The sequence below is a fragment of the Diadema setosum genome, chromosome 18 (assembly GCF_964275005.1).
Source record: "Diadema setosum chromosome 18, eeDiaSeto1, whole genome shotgun sequence".
In the NCBI taxonomy this organism is placed as follows: Eukaryota; Metazoa; Echinodermata; class Echinoidea; order Diadematoida; family Diadematidae; genus Diadema; species Diadema setosum.
The window spans coordinates 16,319,179-16,339,591 of record NC_092702.1 but is presented as its reverse complement, the minus strand read 5'-3'; the positions used below and the strand labels follow the sequence as shown (position 1 = coordinate 16,339,591).

The window sequence follows — 20,413 nt, the reverse complement described above, 5'->3', positions numbered from 1 at the left end:
AAGATATTTTCTTGAAACCTAGTGTATACATGTATTACCCAATTAAGATTCTCTTGTGAAAGTTTGGGGTCATCGGGTCAAAGGTCAAAGGTCAAAAGATCAAGTAAAAATTTAAAATTTCATTTTTTCTCCATATCTTGGAAATTGTTCAAGGTATCTTCATTGACCATACACTCTAAGAAAAAAAGGTTCTCAAATGGTTCTCGTCGGCTCCAAAATGGTTCTCGTCAGATGGTTCTCGCAAAATGGTTCCGATGAGCACCTATAAATGGTTCCCAATCGAAATGGTTCCGTTCGTCACCATTTGCTAGTATGCGACCCAGTCCCCGAGTGTTATTTGTGGTACTCCTGCAGGTCAAACAATATCTTTAGGTCCACTTTCATTTTTCCCCTTGCTGTATATTCGAATGTCAGATGTAAGAATCACCAAAACTGTGGTATTGATACAAAAATATTCTATGCGTTTTTACTGCTGTGATAATAAAAAGTACATAATTGTTTTTATCGTAGACTAATGACTTCTCTTGGCTGCGTGCCAACTGACAGCTCCCACCATCCAATTTTAGCGCTCGATCAGATATGCGTACGCGTAAACGTACACATACTAGTACTAGCACTGCACTGTGTAGGACTACTAGTATGTAACCGCGGCGACACGCGCCGCGGCTGTGTAGCCCTGTGCTGCCTGCCTGCGCTAGCCTATGCAAACCTACCACCACATAGCGGCAGAGTGCCAATGCAATACCATACATGCAGCGCAACGGCAGACGGCGCGGCTAGATAGTGTAGACACATCACGCCCATCATAACGAACGGCACCCGGTAACGTTAGACATTACTTTTGACAAAGTGGACTGGAAACGTGTCACTGTCAATTCCATTTTCGCCACAGCAGTCATCACAATTCAGGAGAAGAGGTAAGATTTTTAGTTTTAATGTGGTTTTATCTCATTTTTAGATGACATTCGTTCGACGTTGGTACAAAATCAAGTTAGAATGTTACGTGTTAGATTCATCACTCAGTTTGAGGACGAGTCCCGAGCATACTCGGGCAGGTGACTATGGAAAATGCGTGTTGTAGCAAAATCAAACCGTCCTCAACTGGTTAACGGTTAGCTAGATCTTAATGATAGATCTAATTTGATCGAAGCTGCTATCTTTTGTAATGTTTACCAGGTACAGTAGATCCAGATCTATGCAATAACATAGGCTGAGCTGACAGACACTTTACAATTAGAAATTTGGCATAGCAATGGCTCATGGGCTAGCCCGAACAGACGCCGTGCAGGGCCGGAGCATGGCTGTCACGTTTTTACAGCGACTGGGCCGGGCTAAGTTACTTAGCTAGGTATGCATGTAACGTTTAGATATTTCTTTGCCTATTAAAAATAGAGTCTACTAACTCTGAAACATAGCCCCAACGCCGAACGCAAAGATAACTGTGTACAAGGAGCGCCCCGGGGTAAGGTCTATACCGTCTACATGCAATAAGGAAATTTGTTCTAATGTTAGAAGCTTATAAGTTATGTATAACTGTCAGTGTTAACGTTAGAGCCAATAGAGGTCTGTCTACAGCCCAGTAGGCCTAACTGTTAGGTCAAAATCTCTTCAGTATGTTTTCAGGCTTGTTCTCAGTGAGGAGTCACGCCGTGTAATGCCGTGTTCTGTTTATCGAATTATAGCAATGACATTGTTTTATTAATGCGGTGTAGGTCTATTGTATCTTTCAATTCATATATCAGGGAAGTGGACACACCAACATGCACAGAAACCAGGGAACAAGTAACTCTGGCCGGGACGATGAAGCAGTACGTACGTGTTTGGGTCGCTGGTGCGGTTAGGGAAAAAGGTAGACTCTACATTGATCAGAGAGACAGCCCGTGACAGACCGTTGACAACATCGGCCAGAACCGGTAGGCTTAACACTAGCCAAGAATGAGCTGGGCGGCCACAAGAATTCATCGATCAGAATAAGAGCCCGGGATAGCCCATTTGCAGCATCAGCCAGAACCCTGGGCTAGTCGAGAATGAGCTGTGTGGCTAAGACGATACATCGACCAGAATGACAGCCTGTGATAGCCTGTTGACAGCATCAAACAGAACCGATGGGCTAGTCAAGAATGAGCTGGGTGACCAAAAGAATACATCAATCAGAATGACAGTTTTAGCCCGATAGCCCGTTGACAGCATCGACCAGAAACCTACGCTAGCCAAGAATGAGCTGAGTCAAAGAAAACACACTGATGCTGCCAGAGAAAACCTTTGAGAAATATGTAGATAGGGTAGGTAAGTTCGTTTGCATTGACTTATAGTGTATTTTATAGCTGCTCTTTCAGAATCTGCCGTCAACCAAATATTTATGTCAGGCGACTTTTTGTTGGTTTGTGTGATGGAGGGTCACATGTTTTGTTATGATCCCAATACAGTATTTGCAACTTACAATGTACCAGTGATAATGTTTCACTATAAATTGCATTTAACAGCTTTGAATCAACTGTAATTGGGGGGGGGGGGGGGGCGAGGGGGGGGGGTAGACGTAATGAGATCACACCAGATGCCAATCTGAGAAGTGGAGTCATTCATAGTTCTAAACTTTAAAAGCACAAAAGGAAAATGCTCTTTATAATTCTCCAGTCATTGTGTGGTCGATTTCTGCACACTTTTAAAATTTGCACCTAGACAGGTAAAACTTATTGCATTTATACCCACGCAGGAATTACGTATTGTGTAGAGAATTGAAGATTATGTAATTTATTTCAAAGCACTGATGCACCTCTTGTCACCAGTTTATATTGCTTTTGCAGAAATACAAAATGTACATGTGTGGTGTTTAAAAGACTGTTGGCAAATTTGGTGAACAAAATGACAAATGCTAACAACATATTATTGTCATAGGCAGGTTATAGGACAGCAAATTCAAACCTCAGATTTAGGCCTGCATACAGTTTACTCTAATGAATTTGTTGCTCTGCTATAAAAAAAAAAGTGTAAATGAAGAGTTTGTTCGCAAAAACCGATAAGTCCATATTTGCCAAGTGGAGATATTTGCGATTAAAGGTCAAGAAAACTAAAGAGAACAATAAGAAAATGTTTGCTTCTTTTGACCATAACTTCAAAAATGTTACCTTTATATGTAAGTGTAGTAACCAATATATAATCTAAAAGGTATTATTTTGTACTTTATGACAGAGACCGTACTTCAAAATCTTCAAAAATGGACTTATCGATTTTTGCTATCAAACTCTTCAAATTTTTATCGATTCCCAATGTTATATATTTAAGATCATGGTTGAGGAATTTTGTTCATTCATGCTTGTGAAACTGTGTGGGTGTGGTATCCTAGCTCTTTTCCCCTTGGGATTCTTATTATCCTTCTCATTATAAAACAATGTGTTCTTTTCTTTTCCTTTCTTTTCTTTTTTGTGTGTGTTTTCGTAGGACATGCTGTAAATTGTCAGAAGTCATGATTAACCTGAATTGATACTCTTCTTGTATTTGCAGTTGTATAGATGTGTCTAAGGTGCTCTCAAATTGCAGAACAACAACAACAACAAAAAAGGTCACTCGTATACAAAGATAAGTTAATTCAAGTACTCGACGTTATGAATGTGAAGTGAAGTGAAGTGAAGAAGTGTAAAGCTTATCCTATCCGAAGTATCATACAGTACCAACAATATAATGTATGTTTTCTGTGACAATACCAAAGGTCCTGTTTAATGGAATTGTTTTCCTGCCCTTTGTAGTTGCTTTTAGGACAAATATGCGTTAAAAGGAAAAAAAACAACACCAAACAAACTAGCAAATATGTGGAAAAAGTTCCTCATACTACTTAAGCAGGTAATGTACTTGCCTTCTGCCTATCTTATGACTTACACAATTACTGTATCTCATCCATGCAGGAATTATTTCACAGAGAATTAGAAATTTTGTTATGTATTTCAAAAGCCTGATGCACCTCTTGCTATTTCATATCATCTGTACAGAGATGTGTGATGGTCTTTCAAGAACTGCTCGGTACACAAATGACAAATATTATGGAAAAAATTAGTGAACAAATGAAAATATTTTGTTAAGAATATTTGACAGATTATAACATGACAAATACAAACCTCACCTTTAGATTGTAAAAGTGAAGGTGAATAAATACATTTCTGCGAATATGTGAAAGAGCAAATTTCTATGCTTTTCAGTTATTGAGTAATGTTTCATGAAAAAATATTGGTGAATGTCATGTACATGTATTCATGCTTGTGAAACTGTGTGTGTATGGGTGTGTTATCCTTGCTCTTTTTTTCCCAGTGTCAATGATAATGTATGATATGCTGATGTATTGCTATATGTATACATGTTTTGAACGTATATTTGACTGATGAGATGAAATTCAGATGAATTCATTTCATTTCAAATGAGTTTGTGATGCACATTTTCAATGCAGATAGGTAATGTACCTTTAAGAATGGTGCCAGTGAAGCACCTTACCAGCACTGCATGTGAAACACACCAAAAATACACAGACATCAATTCACATACTACATTCTAAGAAAAAAAAAAAAAGGTTCTTTTGAGCACCATTAAATGGTTCTCAGCACTGTCACAATAGCGACACCTTTTTTGGAGCCTGTGAGAACCTTTTTTAAATGGTGCCTGTCAGCACCTTTTAACAACGGTGCCCATTAGAACCTTTTCCAATGAAATGGTTCTCATGAGCACCTTTTGAAAAGAGTCAAAAAGGTGCCCATCTTTAGTCAAAAAGGTGCCCATGGGCACCTTTTAAATGGTACTCACGAGCACCATTTCATCGGGAAAAAGGTTCTAATGGGCACCTTTTGCAAAAGGTGCCGACAAGCACCATTTAGAAAAGGTTCTCACGAGCACCTAAAAGGGTGTCGCTATTGTGACAGTGCTGAGAACCATTTAATGGTGCTCAAAAGAACCTTTTTTTCTTAGAGTGTAGTATATATGCATGCACTGACTGGCAGTGATTATCTAGGCAATTTGGGATTCATGGGGTCAAAGGTCAAGGGCAACACTTCAAAATTTTACTATTTCCCTCCTATTTATGCAATGCCAGCAGGATAATTTTTTTAAAACTTGGTGTATGCATGTACATCCAAATAGAGATTCTCTGGGAAGTTTTTTTTTTGCCAAAAAGTCAAAGGTCAAAAGGTCAAAGATCAATTGAAAGTGCTGAACTTACTTCTTCCTCCATATCTCGGAAGTCGCTCAAGTTATCTTGAAACTTAGTACATATTTATGCATGTTGTGCCTGACAGTGATTCTCTTATGAATTTTGGGGTCAAAGACCAGATGAAAATGGTAACAATTTACTATTCAATACAGAAATTGCACTTTTTCTCCATACCTTGAAAACTACACAATGCATAAACTTATGAAAGGGTCAAAGTCAGGTTAATGTCCTTAAATCCCCAAATACATGCTCTCTTATTCATCCAATTAAATGTAGGTCAAGGAAGGTGAATATTCAACACATTTGTGACAAACATGTCATTTTAATATTTTGCCAATTTTGTGAAAATGTAATCACACATTGTCCACATGTACTACCGGTATAGACCTATTAGGAGAATCATGCATTATGGCGGAGACATACCAGTTGCCATAGCGACATTTCTAATTTTTTTTGCATTAAAACCTTGCTTTGACCCTTAACCTTTTACCTTTGAACTTCTGGCAGGAAATTTCCAATAGAATCTCCATTAGGTAATACATGTACATATTGTATATTGAATTTTAAAAATAATAATGCAAACATTGCATATATATACTAGTTTATGAGGGAAATAGTAAAATATTGAGGAAATGACCTTGACCTTTGACCCCTGACTATTGACCCATGACCCCTATATTCCCTAGATAATCCCTGCCAGTCAGTACATGCGTATCTACCAAGTTACATGAAGATACATTGAACCATCTGCGAGAAAAGTGAAATTGTAACATTTTCACCTAACCTTTAACCTTTTGACCTTTGACCTTATGACATGAAACTCAATCTGGAGAATCTTTATGCAGTAGTACATGTCTAAACTAAGTTTCAAGAAAATATCTTTGAGCATGGATATGGGGAAATAGCAACATTTTTAGCATTTGACCTTGACCTTCTGACCTTTGACCTCTTGCCAATGTCACTAAAATCTACTCAACTAATTGCCCCATCATAAATCATCCTTGGACCAAGTTTGGGGAAAGCTGCTCCATCCAGTTTTGAGTTATCACATAAACAGATCAACTTTAGGGTTTGACCTTGATCTTTGACCTCTGACCTCTGTCCGATTTCACTCAAAAATCAATCAAGTAATTGTCCCACCATACATTATCCTCAAAGTTTGGTGAAATTTGCGTGATCCAGTCTGGAGTTATCGCGTAAACAGATACAATTTCATGATGACCTTGACCTTTGACCTTTGGTCGATTTCACCCAAAATCTAATCAAGTAATTGCCCCATCATACTTTATACTTGGACCAAGTTTGGTAAAATTCCAGTCAATATTACTCAAGTTATCGCGTAAACGAATGCAGACGGACGTACAGACAACCCGAAAACATAATGCCTCGGGCACCACTTCGTGGCGGAGGCATAAAAATGCATTTGCCTTAACCTTATTAATATTAAGGTGTCTAAAAATCAATTTCCGGGGTATGTATTTCCTTTTTTCTCCTTTAATGTTGTTATCTAAATCCATGATTATGAATGGAACCGTAGTGAAAATTTCATTGAAAATATGGGTTGTCTGTGGGATCATTACCTAAAAAAACAAAAACAAAAAAAAAAAACAAAAACAAAAACATATTGTTACAATCTGACTGCAGTATTCATCTCTAATCAGGAACATTATTTTATGTTCCTAGTGAGGGCTCGACTAGCTTGGATTCTTCCGTTTTGTTTTTTTTTTTTTGTTTCATTTTGTTTGGAGTTGCAATTTTGAGAATCCTGAGCAGGCCATGTGCTCTTTCTAAAAGAGATGGAGGAAAAAACTTTTTTGAAGATGACAGGTTTTCAATTCTTTATGAAATGTCGATGAACTTGTAGTGATTTGTATTGTTGCCAAAGACCTTCAAGAGATCGTATTGTGTCTTTCTACAGCTGCGAACAAATTTTCACAACAGGCCCATCGTGCTTCTGGGCTGGTCAGTTGGAGCTCTTGTTGCCTGTCACGTGAGTATATCAGCAGACTTTCATCCCGCACACATGTGTCCACACACCTATTAAACATTGCAGCAGTGTGCTTGTATCTTGTACTGTGGACATCTGTTATGGTGCACCACAAAAACACAGTGGTATATCCTTCATTAACCCTTTTTTGCTCAGGCACTTAGCTGTAACTTCCTGTTGTTTTTTCATCAGCATTTAATATATTCCTCCAAACTTAACATAATTGGAAGTTAGCCAGCTCCCTCATAACACCAGGCGTGATAGGTTGCATTTATCGACTTTCCCGTGTTTAAAGCGCATTTCAATACCCACTATAAAAAATGCATTTGCAAAGACTTTTCAGATCGTGTTTCTCGAGTTGTTGCATTTATCAACTCTTTCGTGAGTTGATTTGGAGGCCTTGTCACTGCACAGCTTCATTGCGCAGTTTGACCGGAGGAGCGGAGATGTGTAGTTAGTGGTGGTTGGCGTGGGCAAGTCCAAGCTGCAAACGGGTTTAAAAAGGACTTTGCGTTTATCAACTCTACAAAAACACTTTTCTGGCTCAAACGTGTTTGCAATCGCTTTTTTCTCAACATTTTCAGAAACGCATTTCTAACCCCATAATCAAAACAGCTTTGTATTCATCAACTGCCCAAACCTCCCTGAAAGTTTTTGGAAACCTTAATTCTGCGCAAAAAGTGAGTTAATAAATGCACCCATTACGTGCCTTAGTCCAATAGGATGGCCTTTGTAACACAATTAGGGCTTAATACGTAGGATTAGATAATCTCTGTTCACTGGCGATTAGTTTGCGGACATTTGTGCCGACCAGCAAAGAAAGCACTCCAGCAGACATTCCAAACAGTGAATAAAGGACAGTATTAGGGTTAAGTTTTAGCTAGGCCTTTTCAAAAGATGGTACAGGGTGACAGCAGTGTTTTCAAAATGATCACATGATGCAGTCACTTGTTGCTTTGCGCAACATTTTATGTCATTAAAATGACAAAACTATGTCTCCTCCCTGACGCACTATTTATTACAATTATGACCAATTGGCATCACTCCAAATCTCAATGCCAGCTGCTCTTTTTTTCTCTCTCTCGCTTTAGATCTGCTATTACTGGTATGTTTGACAATATCTGGCATATTTTTTACTTATCAAAATTAATATAAAAAAAAAGTTTGTTTTATTTGATGTGGCATGCATATGGCTATAATACAAGTTTCTCATTTTGAACCAAAGTATTGGTGTGTTTTTTCCACTGAAATGTGTGTGTGTGTGCATGTGTTTTCTTTGTAGTACAGCAGTATGTTTATGGCTATAACCATCTGCTGAGGTTGGCAGCCCTATTAATCTGGTTCCATCAGACAGAAAGAAATGTGAGGATCAAAGAGTGTAAAACCTAGCTTGTCTGCGACTCCACAGCAATCCTACTCATTTGTCAAACTGTTTTTCCCCAATTTTTTTTTCTCTCTCTCTTTCTTTGTATTCTGTGCCCTTTTTCCTTCTCATATTTAATGAAATCACCCTTCTTTCCTTTCTTTCTCATCCTCACCAATTGTACCTATGAATTATCCTCTTGAATGATTGCATACTCTAGGTATCCCTTGTGGAGGCTGTATCAGCTGTGGTCTGCCTTGGGCTTCCCATGCGTGGAATTAGTGGAGACAGAGGGGTAAGTTGACTTGCTGCCATCAGAGATGTCAGCGAATACGATTTTATAGTATATAGTACAACAAATGAATGAAATACTATAATGCCTCTTGAAAGTATTACTTTTCATCTTTCAAATAAAAAAAAGTTGGAGCCAATATAAACCACAGAAAGGTGCAGCTGCAGAAAACCACATCTTCAAATAGAAAGATGGACTGCTAGGCCCGAATTCACGAAGGTGGTACAAATGAAACCATGGTTTAAACCGTGGACAAAAACCATGGAGCACCAAGTGTCGCATGGAATATTTCGTAACGAAATCAGTCATTTCGTCGATGAAATGATTATTTTGTAACGAAATGACAACATTTTGTAACTAAATGAACATTTCGTCCACGAAATGATGATTTCGTTAACGAAACGGTCATTTTGTCGACGAAATGACAAATTTCGTAACGAAATATTCAGTGCGACACTTGGCGCTCCATGGTTTTTGTCCATGGTTTAAACCATGGTTTCATTTGTACCACCTTTGTGAATTCGGGCCACAGAGTCCTGCAACCCCCTACAAAAACATTGCACACAACGAGTCTAAATGGGCGGAGGTATGCAAGTGCTTTACAATTTCCTCATCACTGTCGATGAAGTAGCAACATTTTACTAGCCACAGAAAATTTTTACTTATGGGGTGGGGGGGGGGGAGAGGCTGCGGGTCAATGGCGGTCAAAGGTCATCAGATTTTTCTCTCTGTCAGTAGTGGTTCCAACTTCAACAGCTGAACTTGGAGTGGTGGTTGGATTTTGATACACCCAACTGCTTTCAGTAAACTATCAAGTTGAGTAGCTGCTCAGAATCTTTACATTTGAATCTATCTCCATCCTAGTCACAGTAGATATCACATTGAAATTGGGACAATACTTACAGAAATAGCAAGAGTTACAATATAATTACTCAGTGTAGGACCAGCCAGAACACTGGCAAAAGATGAAATATAAGACATGGCATTGATGGATATCGTAGAGAAAGCAGGCGCTTGTGAATATGGTTGTCTGAAAGTAAAGAGTGGCTGGGTGAAACAATGTCAGCAATGAACAATGAAGTAAAGCACAAGGAATAAAAACAAACAAAGAAACAACAGCCATCTTGAGTCTAAAATTCGCACCAGCGTCTCAGTTTTTGTCTTTGTATCGGGGAAATGATGCATTTAGTGCTGTACTTCTCCTTCATTGCATGCAGGACTTGGACGAGCCTCTCTTCGACAGCAAAGTTCCTACCTTCTTCGCCATCGGCCAAGAGTCAAGCCAGTGCAACCAGGACGGCTTGGAGAACCTGCGGGAGCGCATGAAGGCTGAGACCACCCTCGTGGTGGTGGGCGGGGCGGATGACAGGCTCCGCCTCTCCAAGACCAAGAAACTCCACGAGGGCATCACTCAGACCATGGTGGACAGGTGCATCCTGGTGAGTTAGGAAGCCCTCTGTTGACGTCACAGCATAATTAGTCCCTTCTCTCAACCCGACTTTCACAACCATAATTTGGTTATTTATCATTTGTCAGGTTGAAACATAGTATCCATGTGTGTACAGAAACTGCTAGAATTTTTTTTTTTTTTTTGCTCTAAAATGGACACATATGCATAATAGATTTGTTCAGTAATCCAAAGTGTAGTGTGATAATGGATTTCAGATGGATGACAATGAAAATATTAGCCAAAGATGTACACCTGCAGCACTGCAATCTGAGAACACATCTGATTGTGGTAACTACATTATATAGATGATGACGAGCAGGGGAGGGAACATACCGAATGTTCCACCCGAAGGGTTTGAAATGCTATTGAGGGAGGTTGTAAGTCCCAAGACGAAGTCGAGGGACTTACAGCCTCCCAAAATAGCATTTCAAACCCTGAGGGTAAAACATTTGGTACATGTTCCCGACAACAAAAGTCATCATCTGTTATATTATATGGGCTAGTCAAATTTATCCTATCGATTGCATGAAAAATATGATCGTTCAGTCTTTTGTTATCGTTTGTCATTTGTTACGTGAAAATGTCTTCCCATGGGAGAACATTACAAAAATGTTCTGCCCATGGGCGAACATAACCAATGTGCCTCCATCACGTGACTGTGTTTAGCCAATCACTAACCGGTATTTGACTAACCCATTTAATATAATGTTTTAAAATCACTTACAAACTGGGCCATAGCAGTGTCAATTGATTTTCAGTGCAAGGATGAATTGCATGCAGCTTGTTGGGAAATACTCATGCTAGGGCATGATCGATTATCATGTGACATTCTACCTACCCATTACTGATTGGGAAAGACGCTTCAGAAATAAAAGTCGGTTACTTCGATCTAAATTATTTTACCCTTGTGATCTCAAACTACTCCAAAGACAACACATTATCCTGGCCAATCGTGTCAGCCAGACAAGTTTCTTGGTAGACCCTTTTGATTTATCGGAAGCAAATTCCAAATGGTGGAAGATGAATATTTAGCCCTGCTGAGAACTATGTTTTACATAGTTTCCCCTTCACTTCTTGGTTCCCCTTTCTCACTGTGAGAAAAGAACAGATGACCACAGCTCATTTTCAACAGAAACTGTGCAGTTGGTATGTCTTCTGTTTTTTTTTTCTTAAAATGCTTTATTGTGTATATGTTTTTTGTGTTTTGTTTTTTATTTTATTTTCACATGTGTAGGATGAGATATCAGACTTTCTGACAGGAGTGCTCTCTGCCGCCTACCATGGGTCCGGTGAGGGGGATGGGGACCATCATCACCACTCCAAGAAGAAGGAGAAGGAGCGCAAGAAGAAGGTGCAGAGGGACCTGAGCGGTGAGATGAAGGGGCGCAAGACGCCCCCAGTAGGGGGCCCCATCCCAGGCCGCCGATCCAGCACCCCTTCTACTCCTGTTGAGGTTGGTTAGAGCTATTAGCCAATACCTAGTTCTCATGGAAATTGCAAAAGTTGTCTTATCTTATCATTTATGAAGGATTTTTAACATTGTGAAAGTTTTTCCCTGTGATAGTTTTGTTTATCCTTTATGTGCCCAGGCACCAAACTCGACAAGCTTTTTCACCAGCATTCAGTATGCCATCCAAACTTGCAATTATAAATAAGCAAGCCCATTCAGGTACAGGCAGCTTCCATTATAACGAAGTCCTTGGGACCGGCAGTCTTTTTACATTGTATCAAAATTTGTTATAACTGAACATTAAACCACATGAACATATATGGGTGAAAATTTGGGGACCTAAATTTTTACTTCGTTGTAATGAGAATTTTGTTATAACTGTGTTTGTTATAATGGGAGCGCATTGTACATAGGTGTTCCTCAGTCCAGTGGAAAGAACATGGTGACACAACTGGAAATAGGGAGATAAAGTTATCTCTATTCTTTGACAATTAGTTTTCAGATTTCCATGCCAACTGGCAAACGAAGCAGCCCTGTGTACGTGCCAGTCGGCTAACAATGCACAATTGGGGTTACAAAAACAATTCTGATTACCCGAAATGATACCATAATTCTAGAAAAATTTTACTTATGTTGTTGCGGTACATTTCACCCGTATGATGTTTTTATGCCTCCGCCACGAAGTGGTGCCGTAGGCATTATGTTTTCGGGTTGTCCGTCCGTCCTTCCGTCCGTCCGTAATGAATTTTGTAGACAGCGTAACTAAAAAACCTTTGGAGGTATCCTAATGAAACTTGGCATGTATGTGTATTAGGGGGTGAAGTTGTGCCTATCAACTTTTGGGTGCACATGCTCAAGGTCAAAAGGTCAAGGTAAAGTACATAAAATTTCTCTATTTCCACCATATCTATGCAATGCCTGGAGATATTTTCTTGAAACTTAGTGTATACATGTATTACCCAATTCAGATTTTCTGGAGAAAGTTTGGGGTCATGAGGTCAAAGGTCAAGTAAAAATATTAAAACTTCACTTTTTTCTCCTTACCTTGGAAATTGTTCAAGGTATCTTCATGGAACATAGTATATATACATGTACTGACTGGCAGTAATTATCTAGAGAATTTAGGGGTCAGGGGTCAAAGGTCAAGGGCAACACTTCAAAATTTTACTACACAGTATTTCCCTCATGTTTATGCAATGCCAGTAGGATATTTTTTTTTTTGTTTTTTTTTTTTTGTTTTACACTTGGTATTTGCCTGTATAACCTAATAGAGATTCTCTGGAAACTTTTTTTTTTTTTTTTTTTGCCTCAAAGGTCAAAAGGTCAAAGATAAAGGGAAAGTGCTGGACTAACTTTTTCCTCCATATCTTGGAAGTGGCTCAAGTTATCTTGAAACATACCACATATTTATGCATGTTCTGCCTGACAGTGGTTATCCTATGAATTTTAGGGTCAATGGCCAGATGAAAATGGTAACAATGTACTTTTCAATACAGAAATTGCACTTTTTCTCCATACCTTGAAAATTACTCAATGCATAAACTTATGAATGGGTCAAAGTCAAGTTAAAGTCCTTAAATCCCCAAACACATGCTCTCCTATTCACCCAATTAAACCTAGGTCAATGAAGGTGAACATTCAAAACATTTGTGACAAACTTGTCATTTTAATATTTTGCCAATTTTGTGAAAATGTAATCACACATTGTCCACATGTTGTACTATAGACCTATTAGGAGAATCATGCATTATGGCGGAGGCATACCAGTCACCTTAGCGACATTTCTAGTTTACATCTTTACTAGGACTGCTTTATAGTAATTGATGTCAAGAATTTCTTGCACACTTGCACGACTAATTCATCCAGTTACACCTTATAATGTTTGTGTTGTCTGTACTTTTGCTTTTCTTTACCAGCATGGGATATCTACCCTGCCTGCCACCCCAAAGACTCCAAAGGGGGGCAACTCGCGTGCCCCTACACCCACTACCACCTTGTCCACAACAGCCACTGCCCTCGCTGCTGCTTCCACCATGGCGCCCTCACTCACCTCCACAGGAACAGTGTCATCCAAGCCCTCCTCCTCTTCCTCTCCCTCCTCTTCCTCCTCCTCCTCTTCCATGGCACAGCCAGGCACTTCTGGGCCAGCCACGTCTGCTGCGCCTTCATCGGGGACACTGAAGACGTCCTCGTTTGCAGCTGCACTGTCCTCCGCCAATCAAGCCAAGCAGTATACCACCTACCTGGCCAGGGCGGCCAGCCAGAGTAAGGAGGAGAATAAGACTAAAGGCAAAGGGGTAGTGCGCTTTGGTGGCTCTGAGATGGCTGGGACAGGAACAATGTCACCTGCAGAAGGTAAACTGCTAACTCTCGGTAGATAGTAGACAGCGAGTTGTTTAGACAATATTGGGGTATTATTAAAATTTTCTGTAGATTTTGATTTTTTTCTTTTGGTACTTTTTCCCCTATTTTGGAGGTGCTGAAGACAAATCCACCTGTTGCCATTTTTCTAAATGATGACTTATACCACAGCCATTGGCATGGCAATGAATTATTTTCTTTAAAAGAAAATATATTTTTCATTAAAAATCGTATAAACATATTGTAAACACCAAAATATGTCAGTATAAACATATCTCATTAATCAAACTAAATCACAATTTTTACAATGTAGTGGTTACCTCATGGCAATGACAGTTGCCATGGGAACAACTATTTTTAAAAAGATGAATGATATTTTCATGAAAAAGCAAGAAAACATGACGAGATTGAGTGAAATATTTATTACAGAATTTGAGGTTACTTTAAAGGCACAGGAACTTGGGATTCCAGAGGGCACTGTTGGATGGCATGATGACAGAGACTCCAACTCTCCCGCTTTCGACAGGAGATCTCCCGCCGAAAGCCCATTTTTGCAAAATCTCCTATTCTCCCACTTGAGATTTAATTTCTCCCGCCCTGGCTCTGTGTCTCCCGCTTGAAATGATTTCTTACTTAGTGTCATCGTATGTTGAAAAATAAGCCTTAGATAGCACGAGAGAGCATCTAGAACCCTAGAGCTTCCAAGACCCTTCAGAGGGCCCTGGACCCCGGCCACAAGGAATTTCGTGCTTCGCGTTTTGCGCCGCGCACATCAAGTTGGAGTCTCCCATTTGCTAGGGGTTTTAGGCGGGAGAATCTCCAGATCAGAAGGTACTTGGGGTTGGAGTCTCTGTGATGATCACCAACATCTTCATTAGTTACTGTCAATGAAAGTACATCATGGGTGCCCATTGTGTGTGCTGTCCTTGTATCCTGCTGTATAGGATCAGCAGTCATTCACATTTTCCTGAATCAGCCTGGAACTTTGACTGAATTTAGAGACAGACTGAGATTGACATTATTTTGAACAATTTTGCATAATACTTACTGCACAAACCAATTTTATTCAGACATTTAGAAAATAGCAGATGCATGAAATAATGTCAAAATTATTCAGCAGCGACCCCCTTGAGTCCTGGGTCTGAGTGGGTTGACTTGCACTTGAATTTGATCATGATATGAAGATATAGCAATGTCCATGTTTTAGTAAATATGAGAAATTTCATTATGAACAGCCAATTATCCAATTGAAAAGTCATGGGCCTACACTGTAATCTCCATAATCTAGCCATTGAAACACTGATATTTATTTGCCTTGAATTACTACTTCCAAAAAAATATGATATTTATTTGCCTTGAATTACTACTTTAAAAAAAAAGAATAAATAATGAAAATAAACATATCAAAATGAACATAACCAGGCATGTGTCTACATTGTACCCTGTGAATATGTCACAGCTAAAGGCATGCAATTTTAAGAAGTCTGCTCCTCTTTCTAATAAGAATTACTTCTTTTGCCCACTACATTTTGCGACCAAATTTGTCAAATATCAAATGATAATGCAATTTGCAGTTGCTTGCTGTGCAACACTGAAGCTGCTCTAATGCTTTTAGTGTCAGTTCCCTTCTACACATGCAATTTACTAATGTTGGTCAGTTCCCTTCTACACATGTGATATACTAATGTTACTTTTGTGATATAAACTGTCACAAGGACTCTCTTATGCATTTCTTTAAACAGGAATTGATGCCACAACTATTGTGGTGAAGCAAGCCCCGAAGAGAAGCCAAAGCCAGAGTCCAGCCACAGTGCGGCGCAAACAGATGAAGCTCGCTGATCTCCCAATCATCACCGGGGAACAATCCTTGACCCCACCCACTGTGACCTCTTCAGGTCAAACCAAGGGCATGTCGGTACACACTCCTACACAGCGTGGTCGTCCTCCAACTACCTACACGCTGGTGGCGTCAGGGTTAGGTGTTCCTAGCTCCAGGATGGCTACCTCTGGTGCGGTTACATCTCCTTCATCCACAGATGGGAAGGCCAAGCAGGCTTCAACCAGCAGGGTTACGTTGGACTCCGGACAATCCTTGTCCCAGCTCCAGCAGATGAGGGGCGCATCCTCCAGTGGGTCACACAGCAGTCTCCTGCATGGACTAAGCTTTAACATTCAAGGTAGTCAGCTGAAGGAGACAACAGGGTCTCAGATGCAGGTCCTGGAAGGTGTCTTCTCCCCGAAGCAGAGCTTTGGCCAAGCTCTTGCAAGTGCAGACAGTGGACTGGTTAAAGGTCCTGGACCGACTAAATCCACCCATTCCAAAGGAACCTCTTCCAGCAGTGGAACAGCATCTTCCAGTAGCTCTTCAGGAAAGACCTCTAGCGTCCATTTCTCTGTAAGCTCCAATTCAGACGTCAAGACATCCAGTTTGGCCATGCACTTACCACACCTGATATCCACAGCACTCAAAGCAGCCCAGTCGGCACCAGCCAAGTCCACCTGTGTGACGCTCGTCACCACAAAAGCATCGCCAGCGCAAGCAAGAAGTACTGGCGTCAAATCCAGTACTCCATCTGCTGCAGTTTGTGGAGGCAAGAGTTCAAAGGTTACATCAGATGTTTCCATGCTTGGTCTGATTGGTGCTCAGCATGTCACAAGCAGCAGTGGAAAGATAGTGAAGAAATCCTCCGAAGACGAGCGTAGTGCACAAGTCCAAGCAATACAAAAGCTGCAGTTCCATGACTTTCCACTGACTACTGCCTCATTGAGTTACACTCACACTGGTCATATAGTCACTGAGGCAAAGATTCTTAAAGACTTAGAGAAAGGCTCGATCCCACTCACCAAGCTTGACTCACCAAGCTCCCACAAAACCAGTCCCCCTGCCAAGTCACCATCAGGCGTCAAACCCACGATGAGAGAGATTTCTCTTGCGAAGCCATCTCCTGGAGTGTCATCAACAGGCCAGATAGTATCAGTGTCGTTGGCATCACCGAGTGGTTCAGGGAACTCAGCAGAGACTACTGGACGAGGGAAGATCGTGATTGACCTGGACACCATCCCCCTGTCCAAGCTTCGCACTCAGCAGGCGCCCAAAGATACCTCTGCTCCGATTGTGGTGGACTTGGACACAGTTCCTCTGTCAAAGCTAAAGGAACACCTGAAAGACACAAAGCCTCCATCAAATAAGCCATCGCCCGCACCATCCACCACCACCATTAAGATAGTGTCGAAGCCAGTGGACCCTGCTGCAACAGCCTCGCAGAAACCCAAGCTGTCCACGTCTGCACCCTTCATTGCCTTGTCTAGCAGCCTGAAGGCGAGCACAGAGAGGGCAGCGAAAGCACACAAAACAATGATGGTGACGTCAAGCTCCAAGCCATGGCTTTCATCACCATCTGTAACGTTAAAGACCACCCCTCTTCTCTCCTCCTCGATTCTGCCAACATCCACTCCAGCTGCCTCTGCGGCTGCACCTCAGCAGCAGCCAGTGATGCCTGTCGAGAAGGAGGATCTCGCCTCGACAGCAAAGGTTGGGAGCACTCTTAGGATGGATGAAGGATCGGGGGACTGCGAGGAAACCATGGAAATTGGCCAGCCTTCCTCCAACACCCGCACTAGGCGTGTCAGAGCACCAAAGCAGCTCTCAGACTTCACTGAATGAAGAGGCTGGGAAATTAATTGGAGATATATCTTTATTCATTCAACAAAAAATAATGCTGCTTTGTACATATTTGTGCCCATAATGTACCATGAGCTGTTCATTGAGAGTTATCACATTAATTTGTGTTTGCCACCTTTTAACTTGTATGGGATTCTTGCACGATGTTAAATGTAGAAATAACTGTTGCAAACATGTCTACATCTCTGTATACTTATGAATTAATAGATGCTATTTCGGTATCACTGAATTGCAACTTAACAGTTTGGTGGTTGTAAGGGTGTAAAATATTCTGTGTCTGGAAGTGAAACATATCAAACACTTTTACAAATATTGTAGAGCTTTTTATGCCCCTGTCTTGAAATGGCACTGGAGGCAGCATGTTTTTGCATTGTCTGTTTGAAGAACTGTTTGAGGCTTCCAAATAAAACTTGGCATATGCTTGTACGAGTGAACAAAGTTGTGCCTCTCAACTTCTGGGTGCACATGCTAAAGGTCAAAGGTCAAGGTCAAATACAAATATTCACCATTTTCCCCTATAGACCGATTCGGGTTCGTTGAGGGCAGCAGACAATTTGTGGCACTGGGTGCAGCCATAAGCTCATTTTGAGGTGTCTTAGCCGACCCCCCTCCTCTCCCCCACCCCACGGGCAACATGTTTATCGCGCACTTGTAACAAAGGTTCGCGCACTAAGCAAGCATTCGCGCACTCAGTACAAGACGCCCATTGGCTAAAACAACCATGCATCAGTTTTTCATTCCGTGCGCGTGAGAAGGGTGGGGAGAGAGGAGGGGGGTTCGGCTGAGACACCGCAGTAATGGCGCTGCCCATGCCAAAAATACACATAGCGCGTCACAGAATCGGTCTATATCTCTGTGATGCTTGAATGTATTTTCGTGAAACTTGGTGTATGCATGTATTACACAATTGAGATTATCTATTGAAAATTTTTGGTCATAAAGTCAGTGGTCAAAGGTCAAGTGGAAATGCTAGAATTTCACTTTCTTCCCCCTCATCTCAGAAATTTCTCAAGGTATCTTCACGAAATGTAGTACATATACATGTATTGCCTGACATTGATTCTCTTTGAAGTTGTGGGTCATGAAGTCAAAGGTCCAGGGTCAAAGGTCAGGTTAGAATGGTAAAATGACACTGTTCTATGCTGAAATTACCCCATTTTCTCCATACCCTGGAAATTATTGCTTGCTCTTAGCAGTGTAATCTAATTTGGTACAGTATAAATAATATATGATTTTGAACATACATTGTATTGTGCTTTACCGCACAGTGATTATGTAGGGAATGCTTGGGCTATGAGGTCAGGTAAAAATGTTTCATTTTACTCTTTTTTTTCAAATTTTGAAATTGGCATGAAATATTGTTATGAAATTTGGTGCATCATTACCAGATAATGATTATCTGCCAATGTGATATTGTCGTCTCCCATCAGTAATATGTACTGTAGAACTATTGGGAAAATAATGCGATATGGCGGAGGCATACCAGACGCTACAGTGACATTTCTACTTTCTGTCATGAAAAAAAAAAAAAGGCAATTGAAAAAATGATGTACTGATATTCCATGTAATGAGACTTGCATAAAACAATGTTTGTCAACTGTGTAACTGATGCATTGGTTCATAACCAAGAGTGAAACAAATGACATGATTTGTAATAAATTTGTTGATTTGTGAGTATTTGTATTTGGCATAAGTAAAGCTGACAGCTGACATTCAATTCAACTGCATTTTTATTCTCAAAGAAGTATGAATCTGTCGATTTCAGAATGCATAAGAATGATTTACTAATGGTGAACTCCCCCCTGCCCCCCCCCCCATATTTTCCATTTTTTTTTTTCTGCAGAATTGCACTTATGCAAAAGATATTTTCATTTCCATATGTTTGTTTTGTATCATTCTATCCCAGCTAGCAATTTATATACAAAGCGATTAAGCACCACATTATGTTAACACTGTGGTAATTACACTTTGGTTTCATATGGCAAAATTGCAATTAAAAAAGAAATGGAGAAAGAAAAGGTATGACATGCCTGTATGTATATTTGTATGTATGTAGATATACCTGTATATTGTATATACCTAGTAATCATATGTACAGTTATCAGTTGATTTCTGTTGGCACAGTTTCAAACACTGTAGTATGGTTGTGGTTCATACAGTTGTAGTACATGTACTGGAATCTGTTCTGAGCATAGAGTTAATGTTTGTTTTTTTTCTCAAAAAACAAACAAACATGCATGTACATGAAGCAACATACAGGCGCGCCGGAAGCAGTTTTGGATTGGGGGGGCAAATATTGGAGGGGGCTCACTATAGACCATACATATGTTACACAATATACACATATACACACACACACACACATCTATATATATATATATATATATATATATATATATATATATATATATATATATATATATATATATATATATATGTATAGATGTGTGTGTGTGTGTGTGTATGCATATAAAGTGGCGTACGATGGGTCGAAACATTGGGGGTGGGCACCTTGTGGAAAAGTAATTTTGACGGTGTGTATGCTTGTGCGTGTGTGCGTGCGCAATAATGGGACTACAATACATTACGGAATGTGATACATTCAACAACGCAGTCATTGAGGAACATTGTAAGTTTTCC

The 20,413-nt window shown here is 40.2% G+C and overlaps 1 protein-coding gene across 1 annotated transcript in view; it reads left to right on the top strand.

The window, feature by feature from the left end:
- The window catches only part of LOC140241574 (uncharacterized), a 53,531-nt gene extending 35,133 nt beyond the window's left edge, over window positions 1–18,398 (top strand). The window contains exons 9-14 of the mRNA XM_072321309.1: window positions 7,107–7,178; window positions 8,759–8,833; window positions 10,048–10,269; window positions 11,515–11,733; window positions 13,647–14,085; window positions 15,834–18,398. Coding sequence (XP_072177410.1) covers window positions 7,107–7,178; window positions 8,759–8,833; window positions 10,048–10,269; window positions 11,515–11,733; window positions 13,647–14,085; window positions 15,834–17,755 — 2,949 coding nt within the window. The 3' untranslated portion in view covers window positions 17,756–18,398. The remainder of the gene's footprint in view (window positions 1–7,106; window positions 7,179–8,758; window positions 8,834–10,047; window positions 10,270–11,514; window positions 11,734–13,646; window positions 14,086–15,833) is intronic.
- The last annotated feature ends 2,015 nt before the right edge of the window (window positions 18,399–20,413 follow it).